Source organism: Haemaphysalis longicornis, unplaced genomic scaffold (assembly GCF_048455015.1).
Source record: "Haemaphysalis longicornis isolate Haplotype H1 unplaced genomic scaffold, Haemaphysalis longicornis Haplotype H1 scaffold_7, whole genome shotgun sequence".
Taxonomy (NCBI): Eukaryota; Metazoa; Arthropoda; class Arachnida; order Ixodida; family Ixodidae; genus Haemaphysalis; species Haemaphysalis longicornis.
The window spans coordinates 41,872,878-41,889,583 of NW_027526422.1; the positions used below are offsets into that span (position 1 = coordinate 41,872,878).

General features: G+C 46.8%; 1 protein-coding gene across 1 annotated transcript in view; it reads left to right on the forward strand.

The window, feature by feature from the left end:
• LOC144145316 (condensin complex subunit 1-like) overlaps positions 1–16,706 on the forward strand; it is a 49,305-nt gene that overhangs the window by 17,474 nt on the left and 15,125 nt on the right. Inside the window, exons 12-25 of the mRNA XM_077676882.1 lie at positions 3,201–3,285; positions 4,257–4,398; positions 4,565–4,696; positions 4,850–4,932; positions 5,598–5,731; positions 6,751–7,004; positions 7,142–7,226; positions 7,558–7,694; positions 10,956–11,088; positions 11,714–11,789; positions 12,655–12,813; positions 13,927–14,462; positions 16,216–16,336; positions 16,583–16,706. Of these exons, the coding sequence (XP_077533008.1) occupies positions 3,201–3,285; positions 4,257–4,398; positions 4,565–4,696; positions 4,850–4,932; positions 5,598–5,731; positions 6,751–7,004; positions 7,142–7,226; positions 7,558–7,694; positions 10,956–11,088; positions 11,714–11,789; positions 12,655–12,813; positions 13,927–14,462; positions 16,216–16,336; positions 16,583–16,706 (2,201 nt within the window). The remainder of the gene's footprint in view (positions 1–3,200; positions 3,286–4,256; positions 4,399–4,564; positions 4,697–4,849; positions 4,933–5,597; positions 5,732–6,750; positions 7,005–7,141; positions 7,227–7,557; positions 7,695–10,955; positions 11,089–11,713; positions 11,790–12,654; positions 12,814–13,926; positions 14,463–16,215; positions 16,337–16,582) is intronic.

Sequence of the window (16,706 nt, forward strand, 5' to 3'; positions counted from 1 at the left end):
TGCTACGATTCCAAGCCGTCCTAGGAGGCTTATCTTTACGCATTTTTACAGCTGACAACATGGCAGAAGCGCGGTACGATGATTACTGAGTCATTGAGAATGCCCATCCAACAACGCCACCGGCTCTGTTTTACAGAACCGAAACCGAAACCGAAACTTGTTTGGTTGCTCACCTTGGGCATCGTCCAATCACGGTGCCCGCTCCTCCTAACGTCACAGCTTTAGTTGGTGCGGCCGCCGCAAACCGCGCATGGTAGTTTTTCTTCTTTCGCGCTTTGTAAAATAATTACCGATTTGTCAATCGTAAAAACGATGAAAAGTGTGCTAATTTGAGCCAGTCTACACAGTGCAAGCAAAAACGGGAGCTTGACAAATTCACTTCAGTGTCCCTTTAAGCTTTGGTAAGCTGCATTTACTTGTAATTGGTCAATCATTTGATAATGTTGTTGGGCAATCGTTGCAGGCAATACCCACAGCTTTGCTATTCAACCACCTTCACAGCATAAATTAGAGCCAAGTTTTTTTTGTTTGTTTGTTTGTTTAACTGGGAAAATGTGTATGGTGGAGCCTTAATTAAGGTTAAGTCTATATAGCATGGAAGTGTGGCACTTCTGGCCTCTCGCATCAATACCGGCCAAAAGCTTTTGTTATACAGATTTTTATGAAACTAGTAACTCTGGCTTATATCCTTATCACCATCACCATTTTTATGCATCTGAGGAGCGTGTCGTTTTCGTGTTCTTGCAGATCAGGGAAATGGAATTAGAGCCATTACAACGCTATCTAATGCAATGAAACTGTCTGATATAGCTTTTTAATTTGGCGGGTGTTTAAAGGAGCCACGGAGACAAAAGACAAGTTTGGTTTATTCAAAAGATTGCCTCGTTAGAATCATACTGACACCATTTGTAACGTAAACTTCGCTCAAATAAGCTATGTAATTAGGAAAAAAGGGAATGGCCGTGCGACCCACTAGCTCATTTCCCGCAACAGAATCTATGATGTAATACCAGCCTGCTCAACGATTTGAGGAGGCCGGCAAAAGCAAATGCAAATTAGGCAGAGCTTATAAGCTTGCCGAACGAGCTGTTTGCGTCTAAATGTAATGTATATCCATTTTACAGCAGCAAGACTAGTGCGGTAAACAGCAAAAGTTATGAAAATACCCGTAAACATAGAGGTACCGATGTGCGCTGCTGTTGGTACTGGGTGCACTATGCTTGTTTTAGATGCACAGCAGTCCGGCGCCTTGTGTCTTATACGACGCTGGCCGATTGGCGCAAGCGACGTTGCCTTACGTGACCCTGTTTGTCAAGCATACCCCATGTTTCAGGAAGTGATTACTTTCTACCGTAACAAAAACAAGCCAGGTGTAAATACAGTCAAAAACAAACCAACGGCGGAGTGCTGAGTATGCTAGCGCCACCTGGCAGGTTTGACGGCAAGCAAGCCTGCAAGCAGAATGGCGCACTGGAAGGTCGTTTGCATACGCGCCATTATGACTTCATTGTAGTCGTCACCAAAACACACGATTTGGCAGGAGAATCAAAATTTTATCCTAAATTGATTAATTTCTCAGTGAATACGGCATCATTTGCTGCCGCGCAAGCGCTGGGGACTCTATAAAACACGAAATCTTCCGAATAAAACAAACTTGTATTTTGTCTTCATGGCTCCTTTAAGCATATACAAGCCATACGTGTGCAAGTAAAATCAGATATGTAATAAATAGACATGAGCATGAGGAATGGGTCAGCCACAGCAGTAATGCAGGGGTGAGACAGCTGCGCATATTGCGCAGATTTGATACAAATTTGTTTTCCTGCGCCAGGCTGCTCCAAAAGCTTGAAAATCGCAAAAATTGCGCCAAACTGCTCCAAAACAGTCTGAGAGCCAAGGATTTTAACGCTCCCGTCAGTTCCAGTGCGGAAAAATGCTTACTGACGGCATAATTTTCCAGCACCCCCAAGGTGATGCTGTTTGTAAAGGTTTAATTGATTGATCATTCCATGAAAAACCTGCTTAAAATTGTCCCCGAGGTAGTTTTTTTCGAAAGTCACAATGTCGGGTTGCACATGTCATATTCTGTGCGTTTTTAAAATTTTCCCATTGAAAACCATTGCAAAGTCCTGTAGAAAAAATGCTTAGGTGTACGCAGGCGTCAAACCGCTTGTGCAAGTTGATGAAAAAACGGAAATTTTTGGAGCGCCGTATCTCCGGAACGACATTACTGGGCGCGGCCATCTTGGAGCTCATCAAAAACAACATGGCGCCCGCGAATTCGCCGTGTTTCGGCCTTGAGTGTGAGGCCGGTACATGCTTGAAGTGAAATTTCGGACTCATTGCGGTGTTATAAAACACTGAGTTATTGATGCCTTTCCCAGCGGACTTGCGAGCGACGGGAATGGGACGATCGACGCTGCAAAGTAGCGGCGCAGGCTACATCGCTGCGAAATGTTCAAGCAGTCTTCGATAGCGGGACGGGCTATTATTGCATGCTAGTAATAATGGTTTATTTATCTGAAGTGAAATTTATTGCCAAAAGAAGGCAGGTGGATAAACATACCAATGTTACTCAGATTACGATTGTAGTGAACATGCACCTTGGGGATTGAAATGGGAGGGCTGGTGGGGTGCGACGACTGTCACCTCGCTTTGGCCGTGGCTCTACACTTGTGCATAAAGACGAGTCTGCATAGGATTACAAAAGTAACAATTTTGGCATTCACATGATAATAAAAATGCCTTACAATCTATTAGTTGAAAAATTCGATATTATCAATGGAACTCCACGCTATCTATGCATAGAGCCTAAGAATTCAAAAATGGCTAGTAAAAAGGTAGTGCAGTTCGTACCTTGTGATACTCTGGCAGAAAAAACTTTATTGAAAGGCTGTTTCAGTGTTAAGTACGTTCAAAATCAATTAAAAAGTGCACTTTTCACCCGTGAGTTGCCAAAAATTTGATTTTTTTGGCTCCTAAGGTGACATAATACATGTCGTTCTTCTGCTCCAAATCAAGGTTCTTCTGCTCCAAAATCGATATTTCGCTGCTCCAAAAACTGCTCCCAAATCTGATTCAGCTGTCTCACCCCTGGTAATGTGACTAGGTCTGAATTCTGGATCAGTGTCGTCGATTGAAGTGCACCGTTTTGAGAACTAAAGGCCTGGAAAAAAGTCACCTGCCTTTTTCCTGCCCAGCTGACGCCTCAAGAGCTGAGGAAAAACCTTGCCGAGGAAGAGGAGAAGCTGCGTGCGTTGCGCATCGTGTTCAAGGATCAAGATGGCAAGTGGGATTTTGTAACTTTTAAACCTCATTTGTACTTATATTTTAGCGTCCTGTCATATGGCCTTTTACTTACCTCGGCACGGACCTTTTGATGTTAATGCTATCTGCTTTATGGACCTTGACTAACTAGCTGCTTGCCTACTTACTTTTTAAGTCCCGCTCGTCGTTTGCACTGCGTGTTCCTGTCTGGTGACCAGCAGCTGACCAATTGTGGTAACCGGTCAAGTAATCTTTTAGGTTTTGATACAGTTGGCTACAAAGGGCTACTATGACGAGCCTTCTATGCTTGGCCCACGTAGGGCATGATAAAAGTTGAGAGACGAGAGGGCTGAAACATTTCCAGTCATGCATGAACTCCGAAGGCTAAAGCCGCTAAGTATGGATGTACGATGCAGACGCGGTTCATATTTAAAGTGCAGTTAGGATCGTCTGAAGGCTGAATAGAAAGAAACAGCGATGTACTGGCCCTGGCGGCACTTGAGCCTGTGCACATATGTACGGTCTGTGTCAAAATTTTGTGGACCAAGCCAGAAACACGCAGACTGCAAAAAATTTTGTGTACAAGCTTACGTCCTGAGCGAGGCTGAAACGTTTTATACAGGAAAGCTATAGAAAACACCTCTCTTTCTTACTGCCTTAAAATATTTTTTGTCACATTTAAACGTAAAGCCGATTCTTTGAATTCCTTGTGGCCGAGAAGGCTTAGGATTGGCCCACAAAATTTTGGCAAAGGGTGTACACCCTAGAGCAGCATTTGGACAGTGTGGCCTGCCCCCTTAACCGCGGTAAAAAAAAAAAAAACTGGATGCCTCAGCTATCTTTTATTATGTGGTTTGTCGCATTGTCTGGATATTTGCAGATTCTCGTAACTACGAAATTACAAAAGACTGCAGCTTTCGACATGTTTCGGCCTGGTTGTCAGTCTTCGCAGTGAGCATATTCTTAGTAGTCTTTGCTTTCAATTCCAGGCGAAGAGGGTGTGCCGGAGGAAAAAGCTGCTGATGCGTCCTGGATGGGTGTGCTCCCCAACCTGGAGGAAGTGCTGGAGGAGGACTGCGAGAAGGACAAGGACACGTCCTTGGAAGACTCTGAGCTTGTCCTACTTGACGAGTGAGCCTTCCTCCTCTAACCCCTGTGCTGTCTGCACCATACTGAATGTGCTTTTAAAACTTTTTTTCTGCCTGCCGCCTGGATGCTCAGCGTTTGGTACGGCACCCTCTGATCCCTTTTGAGTGGCTCCCTCAGTGGCTCCCTAACGGCGACTTTTGTTCTTCAGAGTCCTGCACAAGATCAGGGCACTGCTGAAGAGTGGAAGCTTCACTGAGGCGGTTGCGGTGCTCAAAAAGGCCATGGTTGCGTATCCCGACGTGAACCTCTTCTGCAGACCCAACGTTGGGGAAAATGGCGTGTAAGTTGGTGCTTGTCACTGGTTGGTTTAGCTAAGAAGAACGGATTTAGTTTCGTTTTAGAGAACACGTGCCGTGTGGGGCTCTGACTTTGCACAGCTGTGATCTTTGTTTTGATCGTGATAACTTTTTTTTTTTTTTTTTTTTTGTATCAGGAGTGATGACAAAGATATCGAGAATGGCGAAAATGGCGACACAAAGCCAGTCCTTTTGGATGTACTGAAGAAGATCTATCAGGGTGAGTGATGTGTATGTGTTTTGCTTTTGGCCTGTGTTCTTACGTTTGTCTGTATTCGTTGTTTCTGCTCCGTTTGTGCTTGTGGTGGTTCTGTGTGTGTGCTGCATCGAGTAATACTAGCAGGGCATCGATTAGTACTAATCCTTTTTTTTTATGCTGTACATTTAACTGGAGAACATTATGCCATTCAGTTGTGTAGTGTCAACTAGCTGTAAACAATAGTGCTTATGAAGTACCTGCATTTAGAGCTGCATTTGACCTCTGGATGGTACCGAGAACTATGAAGGAATGAAATTTTTGCGTGATTTCTCTTGCCTCATACTGGTGCACACATACCTTTTTGACGTTCCTTATATCCTGCAGTTTTACTCTTGCTCCATAATTGTGAATGTTTCGTAATCGAATAATTATATTTGCTCCAACTGAGTCATTGGTGAAGAAAAACTTACATTGCACCTGATTGCTGACTGCTAATGTTGCGAGACGTTTCAGATGACGGCTGACGCCCTCTGGTATGAAAGTAAAGAGACGGCAAATCAGCATACATGTGCTTGCAAGTTGCATTGTCATCCATAAAATTGCTCGAGAAGTATTCGCACAGATGTTAGGTCCTAGTTACGATGTGGTTTGGTACTGTTGGTGTTTACGGTGTTGGGCTGTTGCAGGCAACAAAGATGTTGCGGAGCCTCCACCAGCAAAGAACAAGAAGCCTTCCTCGGAGTTGCCGCCCAATGGGTTTCACTGTGATGGCGACATCGTGGAACTTCACAAACAGAAGATGCTTGTGCTCTACCTGAGGGTAGGTATCTAATTTTGAGGAAGATGTTAGCGGTTAAAGGAGCTGCCTCACTTCAATGCTTCATGCTGAGCTTTGTTTTGAGCTCTGCTGGAAGCAAAGTAACATCACCATTGTATTGACTGGTGGTGCCGTTATATATAAGCGGCACTTTTAGGAAGCCATCGTGCTCTCATGTGAACACGTTTTTGCTTTGACTTGCACTAGAATTTGGTGGACTTTTTTCTTTTTCCGATATCTGTATGAATGTAAGGTCCCATTAAGGGGGAACACTGGTCTTGAACCAAAAAAGTTTATTTTTACAGTTATGATGATGAAAATTGGGGGGCATATGTAGTTTTCATTCTGATTGTAGATATAAAATTTTTGTGTAAAACGACTACATTCATATTGATTTGGATTTTCATATTTGGTATTTTTGACAGCTTTTGTAAAAAAAACTGCTGGAGGGATGCAGCTGAACAAGATACCAGCGAACTGTGCACAAATTAAGGAGTGCAATACGACAGTTTCCACCTTTCAAGCCCAAATTTCAAACTGTCGTTACTTCTGATACAGACCAGATAAAATGATGTCAGTCTTATTGCACTCCTTGATTTCTGCACAGTTCACTGGTACCTTGTTCAGCTGCATCTCTCCTGCAGTTCTTTTACAAAGGCCGTCAAGAAATCAAATATAAAAATCTGAATAAATCTGAATGTAGTCTTTTTGCACAAAAGCAAATTTTATATCTGCAATCGGAATGAAGAATTACATATGTGTTCCGATTTTCATCGTAATAACTGTAAAAGTACAGTTTTTGATCAAATACCCATGTGCCCCCTTAAAGCCCATAATCCTTATCTGAGCCATGCCGCAGAGTGGATCTACGATTAGCATGGGCAGAGATGGGATATGAGAAGTGGCACACAGCTTTGGAAACATCTACTGTTACACCCAACTCTAATGACGAAAAGTTTTTCTGACGTGTTGCCCCGAGTGTTCACGCCTCCTTCTGCCCCTTGTGGCGGGCTTCTCTGCAGGACTGCGTGGGATTTGCGGAGTGCATCGAGGAGATGATCCCGACGCTCTGCGACCTGCTCTTCTCGCGCACCCAATCGGACGTGCATGAGGCCATCGCGTTCTTCGTGTCCGCCCACCACCTGGGCATCCGCAGTGCTATGGTGGGCATCCGCCGCATGCTGCCCCTGGTCTGGGCCCGGGAGCCCGCCACTCGGGAGGCCGTGGCAAACTCCTACCGGGACGTCTACTTCAACCAGCCCGCCACCAACGCCAAGTGCGTCATGCTAACTCTTCTGTGCCTGCCACTCCAGTCGGGGGGAAGTGTGTTGCTACTTTACAAAGGGGAAAGGTAGCCTCAAAATCGTCTTCTTTGCCTCCACTGCATCGTACGTTCCTTGCTTTCCTCCCCAGAACCCGGGCACGCAACATTACGGACGGGCTGTCTGAACTCGCCATCACCGCATCGCCGAGTGAACTCATTTGCCTGGAGCAGTTGGTGAGTGATTCGATCTGTGGCTTGTCGGTTATCAAGGGCACTGCTCTTCCAAGACGTGTAACTGTAATGCTGGGGTCTTTATTCAAGTCCCAGTCCCAAAGAGTGTTTAATGCAGTGGCATTTGTGGTACAACGTGAAGTGTCTGGGGCTGCTGTGAGGAGAGAGGGGAGATGGGGTTGGGGCAAGGGGTTTCTAGGCAGTCAGGCTTTGTGGGGACACATCGGAGCACTATCCGTAGCAGCAGGTGCACAAACTGTGGTGGAGGCAGCCAGGTCGAGGAATGTGGTCCCCTGAGACGACGGCTGGCGGCTTTGTCCCTGTTGCCCACCAGGTGACGGAGCTGGTGAAGACGGGTGACGTGTCCCCCATGGTGGTGCGCTTCCTGTGGGAGCGGTACAAAATGGAGCAGCCCGACACCACCAGGGACCAGTACCTGGCGGCAGCACAGCTGCTCTGCATGGTGGCCAGGTGGGCGGCACTTCCGAGCTCCTCCTTAACAAGGTTTCTCCGACTTTGGGTCCTGTATTTTGTCTCGTCTTTGTTCAGCTGTTTGGCGGGACAAATGCTTGCTGCACTACTTGGCTCGGTCAGTGGTTTCTTTTGAAGGTCCTAAGCTCTGTTCAGGGGCATTGACTGAATGTGTTGCAAATTCAGACTTTTGTGGAAGGTCGCGATGGTGCAGTAGCTAACATTAAATTTGGTGGTGCATGTTTGTGAGAAAAGGATGTGAGCACCGGAGGAAGAATGAAAGGAACAGCATGAATAAAGACATGCCTAGAGCATGAGTTGTGGTCTTGGTGGGACCTAGAGGGCCGATATGGGATACAGGGGGTTTCACCACGCTCGCGAAATGACCCATCCAAAATGCCCCAGAGAGGTTCGCGGCGTCCACGTGGGAGACGCCGTGATGAGTTTGACTCACCGACAAAGGCGACGACAGGCTCCAAAGGATCAGGACGAACCGGGAGATTTATTGGCCGAATGGTACAGTGCATACTGAACGCAAAGACAGGGCTAAGAACTACACTGTAACGGCGCGTGTCTCAAGACCCCTCCCGAATGGGCGGCTACGACCGAGGTTGCACATGGACCACTCGTAAGGTAGGAATAGGCTTACCTTGCAGGGCCAAAAAGCAGGCCCCGACCAAACGGCGCGGCGGGGAGGAGGTGAGCCAACGCTAGGATGAGCAGCGTCCCGGTTCTCCGGCTCTGATCTCCTCAATCCCTTATCCCCCTATCCAAGAGCCAAGAGCCCCGTGAAACGCGTGCATTGTGCTTGTAAGGCGCGGGGGAAAGGAGGCAGGTTCCCGGGTGAGGAGGAGCAATAGCGGCAGCGGGGCGGTTGATACCCGCCGGCGCGTCAGCCCGCAAGAAGACAACACATGCAACGCGGGAAAGCGCACTCGTTTGAAGGCCACGCTCGTGGGAAGAGGAAAAGGGGATCTAAAGGATCCCCACAGAGTGCAGTAAGACTTGGTGCCTAATGCTAGTGCAATAGTCAGTACAGTTAGTCCCAGAGCCCCATTTACATTTCTTCCTTACAAAAATAAATCCGCATAGATATAATCATCATCATCATCACCAGCCTATCTACGCCCACTGCAGGGCAAAGGCCTCTCCCATTATTCTCCAATTGCCTCGGTCCTGTGCCAACTGTGACCAATTTATCCCCGCAAACTTCTTTATCTCATCTGCCCATCTAACTTTCTGCCGCCCCCTGCAACGCTTGCCTTCTCTAGGGATCCACTCTGTTACCCTTAATGACCAGCGGTTATCTTGCCTTCGCATTACATGTCCTGCCCACGTCCATTTCTTCTTCTTAATTTCTACTAATATGTCTTTAACACCAGTTTGCTCCCTGACCCACTCCGCTCTCTTCCTGTCCCTTAATGTTACACCTATCATTTTCCGCTTCATTGCCCGCTGAGTTGTTCTCAATTTAAGTTGAACCCTCTTAGTGAGCCTCCAAGTTTCTGCCCCGTAGGTGAGTACCGGTAAGATGCAGCTGTCATACACTTTCTTCTTCAGCGACAATGGTAGGCTGCTATTCATTATCTGAGAATGTCTGCCATATGCACCCCACCCCATTCTGATCCTTCTAATTATCTCTGCCTCATGGTTTGGATCTGGGGTCACAACTTGGCCTAAGTAGATATATTCGCTTACAAAAGTACAAAAGGCCAACTAAAGCAAAACAGCTAACCTTACCTAAATAGAAAAACCATGCATATAGCCATGTTTGCTCTAATATTGATTGCGGTTTTATTTTTTTCAGAAAAATTCGTGCAAGTTGGGGGCATGACCATTACGTACGGGGAGTAAAATTTTGAGCGTTAATTTTGAACAATTTATTGCTTAGTAATAAAATGGAACACCCACAAGGACTCAAATTGCAATTTGCCCTTTTATTTGACAATCCAGTAAAAGTTGTTCCCAGTTGTATTCTGCTTTGCTTTCTCGAACCCGCAGAAACCTTCTTGTCATCAATTCACAGGAAGCCTAGCGCTTTTGTTGGTGGCATTGTTGGTGGTCAGCTTTGTTGGTGGCATTAGAGTCGCCATTCTTTGGAGCATACACAGCATCTTCCTACTTGTAGGGGTCTCGTAGCTTGTGCGGTGCGTGATTGCGAAACAGAAATACTGAGATCAGCATCGTCAATTGCACCGACATGCCAAAGTCTTTGCAAATAATTTTTGGTCGTGTATAGCGTCATTTGTGCAATGGTTGGAAGTGGTGGCTCAGTAACCATGCGCCTGCTTCAGACTGTCAAAACAAGCTGACAATTGTCATGACAAGTCTGCGGTACAAGCTTTGTGTGGGGGGAAAAAAAAAAGAATCCAAATTTTTATGTTGCATTTGGTGCTGTGGTAATTAAAGTATGTGAGCAAACACTGTAGTGTCCAACCGGGCCTCAAACTGTCTAGTCCCAGAAATCACTAACCAGGCCCATTGCAAAAACAATGGGGCGGCGACTGAAAGCTGTCCCCATATTGGCAGTTGCATGTTGCAACATCCCTTGAAGATGTTCGTTCGCTCAGCCGAGTGAGCGAACGAAGCAGCGAAGGCAGAAAGAAAACATAGAAGAGCGTCTGGCAAAAGTGTGAGGGGGAGGGCAGCACGCGCGGCTATGGCGTCGTTTCTCTCACTGCCTCCACCCGATGCTGTTCCGTTCGCCGCCTACCCGAACTGCGTGGGAGGTTCAAACTTGATTTGCAACAACATGCTGGCCGGCAGTGGCGAAGCGCTGCGAGATAACAGCAGAGTAGCATGCGACACCATGCATTCACTGATCACACGATCACTTCCCGTGGCGCAGCAGATATGCGCCGTGACCAAGAAGACTGCTGTTCATGCTGCACACAAATTTCACATTCGGGGTTACAGTAATCGTCAGAGCATTTTTTCCCTCTTGTTTTCCCAAGTCCCCCATTTAGTCGCTTCCGTTAATTTCGACGGTTTTATCACCATTGCTGGTGGCAACGGTTGAAGTACTTTATTTATAAGCACTTGTGCCACTTAACTGGGACACTTTTGTTTTGCCCCACTTTTGCCCCTTTGCCTGCGACAAGCCTTCACATTGATGCACTTTAACGAACTACGTTTAGGCTCAGTGCACATTAACCCATACTCCCCTACTTTGTGCTTGTTATGGTAACGCTGTGCTCGTGTCCTGATAATGCACAGCGCTTTCAGTCTCCACGAATTGTGCCTACTCTTGGTCTCTCACAGTGCTGACATCACCATGGTGCAGAAGAATCTGGACGTTCTCATCTCTGTTGGATTTGGAGAACGCGGGAAGGCTGACCTTGACCTTGTCAGGCTCACGTGCAAGATCATCGAGAAGCTCACCCATTCAGGATCGGTAATGCTGCAGCTCTGCTGGGCCCCCTTGGCTTGCTGCATGTGTGTGGGGATAACGCTAGGGGGGGGGGGGGGGGCTGTGCGTCTGTAGAAGCCAGGGCCTCAAACAAGGCAAAGAAAGGCGTGGTAAGCAGCTTTTAAAACAAATCAAGGTTAATTTTTCTTTCGTTTGCCAGGAATCGGCGAGAACTCAGCTAACTGTGATGACAGGTGATTGGCGTATTACGCACTCACTCCATTAGTTCTTTCCTTGCCAAGCTGGTGAGCCAGTGATAGGACAGGGATTTTTTGTTGTAATTGAAATGGATGAAATTATCTCTGTTTACAGTTGTTTGAACTCAAACGATATTTTCCCTTAGTTTCACTATAACTTGTCCTGTGTAGTGATTTACCAAGCCAGTAGCTCAAAAAGTACACCAAAATTACAAGACATGGTGCGGGATTCACTGTCTGGCAGTGCTGAGGCAAAGCTGGGGCTTGGTTAACAAGGCACAACCTTGGGACACCCCATTATTGCTTTTGCTGCTGGGTCCACGTTGGTAACACAAGCTTCAGTTCACAGAGCTTCTCCTGCTTGCAGTAATTATTGAGTCCCGCACTTACTTCATTCCTTCCCTTCTCCCCAGCTGGACAAGCCTCCAGTGCAGCGTTTGGAGGGTGATCACGACATGTTTATAAGGCTCAAGGACATTCTCGTGGAAAGTAAGTGCTGCATGCTGTGTATGCAGGTTGGCAAGGGTCACCACAAGTGTTCATTGTGAACCAGTACCAACTTGCCCTTGACTTGACACTCCTTCTGCGGCTTTAATGCGTAGCATTCTTTGCCGAGTACCTTCACAGCCAGGACCGTGTAACAACACCCTGCATTGCCGCAATGATGCAGATTTTGTTGAAGTTCCACCTTTGGTCGTTCTAATAGCGTAAATGGAGATAATTGGACAAACAGAATTTTGTCAATCCGAAAAATAAGAAAAATATAAAAATACCGAAAATGGCGAACCATGTAATGCCCTACATTTCCACAAAAATGCAGATTTTGTTGAATTTTCACCTTTGATCGTTGTAATAGCGTAAATGGAGATAATTGGTCGAACAAAATTTTGAAATACCAAAAAGAAGAAAAATTCAAAAACATTGGGAATATGGCAAACTGTGTTATGCCCTTCATTTACACAAAAATGCAATTGGCAGAAGTAAGACCTGTAATTGTTATAATAACGTAAATGGTGATAATTGGTCGGACCAAATTTAGAAAAACAAAAAATTTGGCTCACCCAAATTTACACTCACACTCTAGACAAGTAGCATATGAATGCTACGCATTAGTACATAATTCTCTGAGTTTCTGCAGGTTGTTTTTTATTTTTGACTAGTGCAACGTTCAGGTGTTGCTGTTGCTGAGATTCTGTGGTCTTAGCATTATATCCTTCCTCAGCAATAGAAGAGGAAGCAGCCAAATTGTGCTGGTGATTTGCTGTTTGGGCTGGTAGCTGCTCGGTACGACTGCTACTCAGTGTTAAGCAAAGCCAGCGAGTGTGTTGATTATGCTGCCCGAAACTCTTTGCAGCATTCACCGATACAAGCATCTCCATTTGGAGCCCCACCATGGAAAAGGTTCTCGACATTGTCTACAAGATGTCCAAGCAGCCATCGCAGTTTGCTGATGACCTTCTGTTCACCTTGGCCGAGCGCATTATCTCACTGTCCCAGCAACGAGAAGTGAATGGTACGACAGCCTGTCTTCATCCCAGTGTTGCACATCTCTCTTTTTTACTTTCTCCTCCAACTGTGTGCAAGTGCAGTTTGTTGTTGATGCGTGTCGCACTGCCTAACTGCTCGAATTCTTGAGTTTGGTTGTCGTTGACTGCCGCCTTACAGCTTGCGTAAACAGGGGTAGTAGAAAGGCATTTGAAGAGCCGGTCGCTTTCGGAAAGATGGCAGATGATGTAGTTGCATGACTGTTCCAGCATCAAGGTGGTATCACAATTTGGTGTTTACCATATTTGCTCCAATCTAACCGCGCCCTCGATTGTAACGCGCGCCCATTCTTTGCAATCCGAAGAAGAAAAAACGCTGTCTTCGATTGTAATGCGCACTAGACTTTCATTATTTAATACAAAAATGCAACTTTTTCTTACTTGGAACTACCAAGGTTTATTCCAAAGGTGGCACGAAATGAAATGTGCCTGTTATTGCCGGCAAGACGGTCACCACGACGACGGTCCGGGGCAGCGCCGCCCCGGCAGTTCTGTTGTTACCGGTCTCTGAGCCACTCGCTGCTGCTGCACGTACTCTGCTAGCAGGTCTTCAATTTGGAGATATCGCCCCCTTTTGGTCCGCTGAACCTTTCCGCGTTGCCTTGCTTGCGAAAATTTTCTCTTTCTGCTTGTGCCAGTCCCGCACGCAAGTCTCCGGAACACCGAACGCACATGACTTGGCCTGATCTCCATCGCTTTCTGCGCACAAGATTACTTTCTTCATAAACGCAGCATCGTGGTGAACCCGCCGTGTCTTCTCAGCGGGAAATTCCATGGTGGAAAGAACAGAGGAACGCAAAAAAAGACTACGCAGACAACAAACGCAAACATGCGCCGACTATGAAGTGCTGGCTATGCAGTCAGTCGTCAAGCAGTCATTTTGAAACGTCGACGGCAATACGGCGCCGCAGTTTTGAGTCGTACTCGATTGTAACGCGCATGGGATTTTGAGATCTATTTTTTCTGAAAAAAGGTGCGTGTTAGATTCGAGTAAATACAGTAATTAGTATTCACCCTGCAATCAAAGTCTCTGTTTGCAAGGTCTTTTGTTTATTTTGTTTTTTTATTGTGCTCATTGCCAGAGGACACCAAGGAGCTGGCAGAGACAACAGACGCTGTTGAACGGGTGAAGCTTGAGAAGGTGGAGGATGAAGAAGGATCCTCTTACCAGCAGGAGTCCAGTGACATCAGGGAGACCCCCGAATCCCCTCAGCAGCAGGCAATGGAGGACGGGGAGGAGTGCTCCAAGCGGGAGTCCGATGATGTAGCAGAGACTCCCGATTCTCGGGAAGAGCAGAGCACAAAGTGTGAAGAGTCCTCCGAGCAGCCACAGCAGCAGTCCGACGGCTCAGAAGCATCCTCCAAGAAGACTCCGAAACTGCCGAAGATGGACGATGTGGTGGAAGACGCTTCGGTCCAGTGCCCGAGCGTGGTTCTGTCCCGGGCCCTGGCGTGCGTGGGGCACATGGCGCTGCGGCAGCTCATCTACCTGGACGTGGACGTGTTCTCCCAGCTGAAGCGGCGCCGAAACAATGCTAAGGACAGCAAGGAGCGACACTCCAAGCGCAACAAGCGCAAGTCCCTCTCAGCCCTGTCACTAGGCCACAGCCAGAGCCAGGTGCGGTTGTGACACTGTGCATGCAGTATTGCCACTTTATGAGGCTGGAGACGTGCGAATATTTAAAGGGGCCGTGCAGCACCTACCACCGACTACTCGGAATGTGTTTTGGGGAGTCTATTGTCCCAGCAGTCTTCTCCCACAAGAGTTATACAAATCTGATCACTATCACTGAAGATACACGAGATGAAAAATAGCACATAATCTTTCCCTCTCAATTTGACCGCGGACTATGCGATAAAAGCTGCGCGCTCCCTCCCGGAGAATGGGGCGGCTCGGGGCGTTCTCTTTGTCTGGAGTCGATATATCGCAGGCCAGGGAGTTTTCTCCTTTTCTCTGCAACGTGAAGGGGTCTATTTCCGGTCTGGTGCAACAAAAAAGCAGGCGCGTGCTCAAGCTGGTAGGATGTTTTTGGAGAAATAGACGATTGTTGTAGAGTGGACTGGTTGAAAGAGAAGTATTGAGTTTGTCACTCAAGCTCAGCGTGCAGCCAAAACGCAAAAGAAACGCTAAAACTGTTCGTAAAGGTTCAGGCATAGAAGAGAGGTTGGTGCGCAGTGTCGTCGACGGCAGATGGGCACAGGAAATGCGAGAAATAAACCGTGAAGTTGACCAGCAACAGCCAATAGGACAGTCACTGCTGTAATGATGTAATTGCATAATAAGGGAAATTGAAGAGAACACGGTTGGTTTTTCTGCATGTTTCACAGCAATTTGCAAGCTTACTGCTTCACATGCGCGTGTAATATTTGGCTCAGACATTCCTGGCAGTGTAGTCTAAACATCACAGGTTTACTTTCGCTTCTCAAAGATTATGCAGGGTCCATTGAAGCTTCAAATCTGAATCACCGATTAATGATTTGCAGTTCGAAATTACTATAACTTTTGGATTTATGAATAAATAGAAACTGCAAATACTTGACTTTGGTGCAGACCTGCAAGTGTGATCCGCTAGATCGAAGTCTTAGTTACTTGCACTAACTGCCTCTGCAAGTTTTTCTTTATTAGCATGCACAAGTTCAGCAACTTTTTGTCGTCACAATAGTTAGTAGAACTTTGCAGCAGGTATTTATGTGGAAGCAGATGCATTGCCATGCTTGGAGTTTTGCCAACATGCAGAAAAAAAGCGTCAGGGCGTTACCTTAGCTGTGCTCTCGCATGATTTTGTGGCAAGATGTGCACTTGTTATCTTCCAAGAGTCTTAGGACCTCTGACTGTAGCGACAATAACATGTGCGCAAATTTGCATGGCTTTGCGCCGGGCGCAAGCTATAAAAGCCCTTGCAGATAGCGGGTAAGGCAACCCAGCCTACTCAAAGGCTTAATTGAGATGGCGGAGTGATGCAATAGCTTCCTTTGTGTCACGGGAAAAAAATAAGCCAACATGATTTTGTCCTATTGCATAAATTAAGCAGCGGGTACCTTACCGCACGGCTCAAGTAAGGTCTTCGGACAGCCCAAACCGTAGCTACATCACATCCAGATGAGAAAAATTTTGACGACTGACATTTAACGTCTCAGTGCACAATGTTTTCTACTTGAGGGCCAGCAGCACTGAGCAAATGGCACCAGAAGCATTCCTATAGGCTGCAGAATCCGTGTGTGCAGAAGATTTAGAAAGTGAACATTTTCGAGGAATCTTTAAGGTGGATGTGAAGTAGGGGTAACGTAAAAAGAGTGCTTTACCTTTATTCCCAGGCAGCCTCCCCCCCCCATTTTTGAAGCGTCTGAGGCATCTCTTTTGCTGCCTACAGGGTCATGCCGCGCAGGAAGAACAGAGTGGCGAGAACCCCGACGAGGAAATGACAGGTCCGGTAACCGAGGACGCCGACGCGGAGTACATTGTCCACCTCCTGGATAACGTGGTGTTGGGCGGTAAGCATAGTTTGCACCCTCTACAGTGTTGTCTAGTGCACTGCATGGGCTGGAATTTTAGATCAAGGCCTGCCCAGGTGACCTACAATGTGAAATTCAGAACAAAATGCAGGAACGAAGGCTGCCTGAAATGTAAACAAAGCCTGTGCAAAAAAGGAGGAATTCTTGCTAAAGCTTTTCTAGAGGAATGTCTCAACTTGCTGAAACAGCCATCCTTTGCTCTTCTTGTTGTCTCCTGGTTTGCAGAGGACAGTCCCCTGCGCTTCTGGGCTGAGCTGGTGATCCGTGTCCTCAGGGAAGAGGAGACGTACACTGATCCGGGACTGCGCACCGTGGCTTCCCTGGCCTTGGCAAAGTTGATGCTCATCAA